Source organism: Rhinopithecus bieti, unplaced genomic scaffold, assembly GCF_001698545.2.
Source record: "Rhinopithecus bieti isolate Rb0 unplaced genomic scaffold, ASM169854v2 scaffold_50350, whole genome shotgun sequence".
In the NCBI taxonomy this organism is placed as follows: domain Eukaryota; kingdom Metazoa; phylum Chordata; class Mammalia; order Primates; family Cercopithecidae; genus Rhinopithecus; species Rhinopithecus bieti.
In genome coordinates, this window is record NW_016820258.1 from 30,583 (window position 1) to 38,511 (window position 7,929).

At 33.2% G+C, this 7,929-nt stretch overlaps 1 protein-coding gene across 1 annotated transcript in view; it reads right to left on the minus strand.

The window, feature by feature from the left end:
* The window catches only part of FAM135A (family with sequence similarity 135 member A), a 67,682-nt gene that overhangs the window by 20,075 nt on the left and 39,678 nt on the right, over positions 1-7,929 (minus strand). The window contains exons 5-7 of the mRNA XM_017859763.1: positions 5,679-5,805; positions 4,546-4,699; positions 868-945 (exon numbers count right to left, since the gene is read on the minus strand). Coding sequence (XP_017715252.1) covers positions 868-945; positions 4,546-4,699; positions 5,679-5,805 — 359 coding nt within the window. The remainder of the gene's footprint in view (positions 1-867; positions 946-4,545; positions 4,700-5,678; positions 5,806-7,929) is intronic.

The window sequence follows — 7,929 nt, forward strand, 5'->3', positions numbered from 1 at the left end:
CTTTTTTTAAAGTTTTTTTTTTTTTTTTTGAGATGGAGTCTCACTCTGTTGCTCCGGCTGGAGTGCAGGGTCATGATCTTGGCTCACTGCAACCTTCACCTTCCGGGTTCAAGCAATTCTCCTGCCTCAGCCTCCCATCTCATCTCTATTTCTGCAGTGCAGAAAACTAGGTTTAGTATTTTTTGAGGTGGAGTTTCGCTTTTGTGGCCCAGGCTGGAGTGCAATGGCATGATCTTGGCTCACTGCAACCTCTACTGCCCGGGTTTAGGCAATTCTCCTGCCTCAGCCTCCGAGTAGCTGGGATTACAGACATGTGCCACCAAACCCGGCTAATTTTGTATTTTTAGTAGAGATGGGGTTTCGTCATGTTGGTCAGGCTAGTCTTGAACTTCTGACCTCAGGTGATCCGCCCATCTCGGCCTCCCAAACTGCTGGGATTACAGGAGTGAGTCACCATATCCTGCCTGGTTTCGTTTTAAAATCACATTTCATTATCACTAGGCCTAGCCAAAGATAAAATAATTGAGCAAATTCAAGGCAATGTCATTAAACCAACAAATTGTAGTAATAATCATGGTTTTGAAAAAGTACTCTTCATAGAAACTTTAAGAAACACATGAAAAAAGCCAGGGAGTTTTGCATTTACCATTTCCAGACTTAAGTAAAAACTTCAATATTACAAATTAGGAAATTAACCAAAATTTATCCACAGACCAAACTGATTTTAAAGGTAAGTTCTTCAAAATGGTGGAAACATACTATATTATTAAATATATATTTATGAAATCTGATGCTAATTTAAAGCAAAATTTCATGCTAATTAATTAATTAAAAGGGATCATTTGCTTAAGCTATTTGTAAACGTACCTAGATGGTTGTCTTTCTGTGTTCGTGGCTGTTTTCTTCTGAGAAGACGCTCATATAGGAGCTGCATGTTGACCTTGGCTAGTCATAAGGATTGCATACAGCACTAGTTACTATACTCCTTTTATAACAAAACTTACTAGAATTTTCCAGCTTGTTAATAATAGACTTAGTGTTTATCTGATAGTGCAGTTAGTTAATTAGCTTATCAAAATTACAAATGATGTACATTCGAGTATATATTTTTGGTTTTTTAATTTAAATGTATGTGTCGCTCAACATTTCATAATCCAAAATGTTTTAATTTATTAGACTCAGAATTTTAGGTTGGCAGGGATCTCAGAGTTAACTCCCTGCTGTTAACAAGTGTAGATACTGGGGTTCAGATAGGCTATGTGACTTGCCCAAACCTAATTCCAGAACTCCTGACTCTTATGTCCAGTAAGAGCTCCTTGCACCAAACCAATATTTAATTATATGTCATCAGAAAATGTACATCATTCATCTAGGAGAAAAGAGAAAGGCAAAAAAGCAGAAAGGAACTCAAGCATTATTTTAAAAGAGGGAACATATTTTTTTTAGAAAAGTTTTCAAACATAGTAAAGTTTAATAAGTTTAAATATATGCTTATTTGAAAACTCAATAAAAGTGGTAATAAAAGGAAATATTCTTTAATCAAGAACTACTCTGTATCCACTTATTAAAACTGGTGAATATAGTGGTGTTTGGTCAACAGTACATTATAGAAATATATCAGTGTTCACAATTTTATTTTGCTAGAATAAAAATAAAAGACATTGATAGTTTAGAATATGTAACAAATACTTTTATTTTTAATAGTTAATAGTATTTTTAGATGTTTTCTTACAAGATGCAGTCAAGAATAAACTAAAATTCACAATAAAGAGAAAGGAAATTATAAACCGTAAAGTTTAAGAACAACACATTACCAATATTTATTGAAGATGAATCTTGATTTTAAAAATCCCTAGAAAACTGTTAAGCTTTATGTTGATGCCTACACTTTTTCAAGTAACAATGAAAACTGTATTGTGCTATTTCATTCATTCATTCAAGAAATATGTTTTAAGTAAATCTATGTGTAAGGTACTAGTAATTTTATTTCTATCATATACTTATTTAAAACTGAAGTCTGGGTTTGCTTTAGAATTTTATTTTCTGATAAAATATTTTAAGCAAATAATTTGGAATAAAGTTGACAATCATTTTGTAATTAACTTCTGAAATTAAATATAAGGGCACTTTTATTATGATACTTCCTATACTACATCTCTAAGCCCAAAGTAACATACATGACATAAAAGACATCCTCACCAGAAAAAAGTTGAAAATCTTATGAATACATGATCATACTGAAGTTAGACTGATAAATTAATAATAATTGCTAACACTGTCTAAGCCAGGGCTCCCCAACACCCATAGTTCCTAGAGATCCTTTCCACCCTTTGTCTTTTGGATAATCTCACCTTTGCTTCCTGACACATGTACCATATCTGATTCCCTTCAATCTCCTTACCATGTGAATGGAAACCACTTTGTGTTTGTAGGCCCAAATTAAGTAAGTGACAGAAATGGTTTCACATGTGCACTCTTGAACAAAAGATAATGCCTTCTTCAATCTACTGTAGCCTTCCACATCAAAACTATTAACTTTTTTTTTTTGGTAGAAATGACATTACACATGGATTTTAAGCTTTACATCACTACTTTTCATAACACTATTTTCAGGCACATGATACTGTCCTTCATTAATATGGTAGTATAATAGTTTTGTGGTCTGGTCATTAAATCTAACTAAAATTTGTAATATAATTCTTCTACAAAATGTTTTGATTTCCAAACCACCACTAAAGATATGTGAAACATAATTTTCCATTGAGGATAAGTGATAGCCTAAATTAGCTCCATTCTATAAATGATTCATTTTCTTTTTTTTTTTGAGATGGAGTCTTGTTGCTGTGTTGCCCAGGCTGGAGTGCAGTGGCGCGATCTTGGCTTACTGCAAGCCCCGCCTCCTGAGTTCACACCATTCTCCTGCCTCAGCCTCCCCAGCAGCTGGGACTACAGGCGCCTGCCACCATGCCCAGCTAATTTTTTGTATTTTAGTAGAGACAGGGTTTCACCGTGTTAGCCAGGATGGTCTCAATCTCCTGACCTTGTGATCCACTCACCTCGGCCTCCCAAAGTGCTGGGATTACAGGCGTGAGCCACCGTGCCCAGCTGATTCTTTCATTTTCAAAAGAGAACATTTTAAAAAATTTACATTTGAGGTAGTGGCTGTCTATAGAATTTTCCTAAGGGAAACAGGAATTCTAAGAACATAAAGTAGCAAGGAAAATAGAGACTGTTTCAGAGAATAATGATCAGAAGATTATCTTTTCCACACTACCATTTTGTTTTGAGAATGAATACATGGTCAAAAAAGAACAAACGCATTTTCCTATTGCTTGTGTATTTATGAAACCATTAGGATTACTGAATCAAGAATTCTAAACAGTCAATTTAGTGATATCTATGTCTAGTCAAGAGAGTGTGAGCTGAACTGACAGAATAATGGACTTAATTAATTAAACTGGAGTAGTTGCTGATAGTGGCACAATAGCCAGCATTTTCTCACAGCTGAATTTAAGTGGGATAGAAATTCTTACACTTTCTTGCAATTCCTGTGTAATCCAACACAATTTTTTAAGTAGTCTGATTAGTCTCAAACCCAAGAACCATGTTCAGTAACAGTGACTACTTTAGGGAGTGCACTAATATTGTTAAAAGACTGAAATCCTTGAGGAACAAAGGAATAAAGAAAGAATACTGATTCAGTAAATTTTAAAAGGCAATTTATGATTTATTAAAAAACATAATTATAAAACAATATATTCTAAAAAGATGAAAATATATTTCTATAAGCTATTAGCCAATATTTGAAAATAAAAGCTAATAAAACTGACATAAAAAGTCTGAATAAGAACTTATTTTGCCAATCCCAATAATTTATCTTCTGTGAAATAATATATGTAAAAGCATTTTGCAAACTACAAATGGTATACAAAATCAAGGCAATATGATTTTTTATTATGTACTACAAATATATACAGGTACTACTTTTGGATACAACCTGAAGCTTGATTTTTTTTAAGCAATTTAAATTTTTTTTTAAAATTTAAAATTGATTTTTAAAATGCTAAAAAAGTAAGTAATCTTATTATTCCCTAAAACAATATGAAAGGAATTTGAGATCTGAGATAACTATTATAAAATCAAATGTAAACAAAAATGCCCTGAGTACCTACAATCTGATTAGACTGTAAAATATTTGGAAGTATGGATTTAATTTACCTTCCTATTATTCTGCAGATAATTACATTTGATTTCTAGCATGTTTTTGGGTTATATTTTAAGAGGAACAGTATACTGACATGTTATTTTTAAAAGACTCGTTTCAAATTTAGCATGAAGTTATTTTTTAGCATTCTGAAAAACATTTTTAAGCTGCAAAAAGTGATTATCAAGGTAGAAAAAGATGGAATTGAGACAGAAGTAAAGTGAAGCACACAAACACTGTAGTTTTAGTACAGAAAAACTATGGCAAAGCTGATAGCTAGCAATATAAGAATGAAGAGAATGATTTGAACTGTAGGATAGGTCTCGCTACTTTTAACATACCCAGTTCTAGTTTCTGACAAGAGGGAATCTCTTCTGTTACCGTAATGAAGTAGCTGTGCAATCCCTTGAAGGCTAGCAGCAAAGTGGCACAAAGTGTATAATGAAAACGATAGGCATGATGTAGGAAGGAGTCTGCAATGATGAAGCTACAACCCTAAACAAGAAACAGATGTAGGATACAGAGTGTCAGTAATACAAAATGTTACATTTGAAACTTGGAAAAATAAAGAAAAAATACTTAACCACCTGTCAACTAAATTTATTCTAATACATACAAAAAATTTGGTAATATTTCAGAGTTGTTCAAACAATAAATTTAAGCATGAAATGTGGCCCTAGTAATTTCAGTTACCGTGGATTTTTATAACAAGTAGATTAAATTATTATTTTTGATAGCATGTTATTTATATTACATTTAGACTGAAGCACACTCAGCTTTTATAGTATGTCCCCTTTTCTTTTATAATAATAGCTGTACTTGCACTACTCTTGCTTTTTTTAATTTCTTTTTTTAAGATATAGGGTCTCAGTTTGTCACCCAGGCTCGAGTGAAGTGACACGATTGCAGCTCACTGCAGCCTCAACCTTCTGCGCGCAAGCGATTCACCTGCCTCAGGCTCCCTAGCAGTTGGGACTACAAGCACGTGCCATCATTATTTTCCATTATTTTTTGTAGAGGTGGGGTCTTGCTATGTTGCTCAGGCTGGCATCAAACTCTTGGCCTCAAGCAATCCTCCAGGCTAAGCCTCCCGAAGTGTTGGGATTACAGGTGTGAGCCACCACGCCTGGCCTGCGCTACTCTACCCTGGGTCTCAGCTCTGGCAATTGTTCTTTAAAGACGCCTTTGGGATACTTCTACCAGTTCTGTTAAAGGACCAAGGGGTAATAGTAACAAGTTAAGGGGCACAGGCTGTCAAAGATGTCTATCCACTAAATCTGGTAACATTTTGAATTATCACGTTTTCATAATAGACAATTAGAACCAAACAATATTTTAAGATCATATTTAATTAGATCTATAAGTTGCTGAGCTCAAATAATTAAAAAAAGGAAAACATCATTCATAGATAAAATAGTTAAAGGACACTTCTTTTAAAATACGGAAAACATTTATAAACATATTCAGTTCTTACATCTGGTGATAACTGTTTTGTGTAGTTAATACCAAAGACCACACTTTCAAGAGTAGGAATCACGGAATCTTTGTTTTGTGCTGGTGCATTTCTATTTAACCAAGTTGTCTTCACAGGGCGAGGAAAGCTGGAGGAAGAAGTATTATATTATTACTGTCATAAGAGTCTATTTGAATGTAAGTTAAATATTTACAAAGGAAAATCTTATAGGAATAGAAGAGCAAGGGTTTTACAAGTTTATGAGTTCTAAAGTATTCCTAAAGTAATTTTAAAGAATAATTTGAATAATCATGAAAAAACGAAATTAATATTAAAAAACTAGGGCTAGATGTTTGACATTGCTTGCTATAATTAGACTTCTGGAAGTCTCAAAGAACATCAAAGACAAAACATGGTGGGATTTAGAGTGGATAAACAACAAATGAAAGCCAAGCTTGAATTTGGAAATCCTAAAGTCGGAACTGGTTACCAAATTTACAATGTTAACACTTAATCAAATATGAATGCTATTTACAGAAATAAAGAGCTCCCATGTAAATGTAGAAAAACAAAAATTACCAAATCTACTTGATGCCTCTATTTCTCAAAAATAAGTTTCTTTTCCTTTATTCTCTTTACTAAAAGGCTATAAGCTCTATTAAAATAATTTTTATTATTCAAGTCTCTAGCAGCTGGAACTACAGTCATGTGCCACCATGCTTGGCTAATTTTTATTTTTTGTAGAGGTGAAGTCTTGCTATGTTGCTCAGGCTGGTCTCAAGCTCCTGTTCTCAAGCAATCCTCCAGCCTCCAGCTTCAAGGCACCATCAATCACATATTATATGAATTACTTCTGTTAGTATTAACATTTATATTCCATAGAGGAAGAAGCATACTTCTGTTAGAATGTTGAAAAGTCACACACAACTATATTTGAGATAAAGTAGGACAAAGCATTTGAACTGTTTGACAGTTTGGCAAAAGGGAAAAGACATAAAAGAAAAACAATCTTGCCATAAGCAGAGTGCAGGTTTTGTTTGTAAAATCCATTTGCTTTGCAAAAGTGAAATGTCTATATCCCAGCAAAGAAGGGAGTCTCAAATAAGTGGTAAATTCCACTTGCTATAATGTGTTTTTCAGAACTGTCATAAAAGTTGTACTTAAAAAATTCAAATACAAGAAATAGTTCAAATAAAAAACAAGCAAAGAAAGAAATTCTAAACCGCTTACTTTAAGTAACTGATATAATGTCTATAGATTGAGTTGACCATAAAAATTGTTTTAAATAAAAATAAAAATTTAAAAGATGTTATAAATTTAAAAATTTTCAATTTTTGGAGGATAAAGAAAACCCCACCAATAATAAAACTTCAGGAAAAACCTGTTGAAGAATATAGAGTAGGAAATGTTACCCTCAGATATGACCCCTTTACCAGCACACCAGCAGCAAAAAGCTTCCCCTTCCCCTTTCCTTTTCTGACCTTTCATTCACAGGTAGAGAAAGGCTGGTAAAGATGCTGTTGTTTTTACAGCGAAGTTCTAGCAGCAAGAGAGAGTTAGATATAAGGGCCCATGGCAGCTAGGTAAAGAACAGCAACCTCAGCTGTTACAGGCATATTGTTTTCTTTTCTAGTCACTAACCAGAGCCAACGGTTAACCCTCTTGGCTTCTGATTCTGAGCCAAAAATTTGTTCTTCCAGTAAATGGTCTCTAGGAGATGAGCTGCCCCTTTCTCCTATTAGTCTATGGCAAAAATTGCTGCATTGCAAGAAGAAGCACATACTTAACTCACTATGATGGTGATGTGAATATCTACTCTGTTTAATTAGGGCCTTAAAAAGCAACATTAATAACCTGAGCTAACCTCCTATGAATTGCTTGTGCATCTTTCAGGAGAGAAATACAGCTAGTTTTATGAAGATAATCTTGGTAAGTCTTAAAAAGAAATAGTTAAAACAGTTTAATTAGAGATTCTTCTTAAAACTTCAAAAAGAAGAGATTTAGAAAAATAGAGTAATATATTTTATAAACAGATAAACATTTAGCATTAAAACCAAACACATAATCATATAAAAGCAATACTGTATGTTATTTAAAAGTTATATTTCAAAAAAACATACTTCATTAGAAAAATTTCATTCATACTTTCAGAAAATCTTCCAAAAAATTTTTAAGCTTATAATAAAATTATGTATATAATAAAAAACACCTTCCTGTTTATAAAAGCTATAATAACTTAGCACAACCTCTCAAAGGCCTAGGAGGTAAAAAA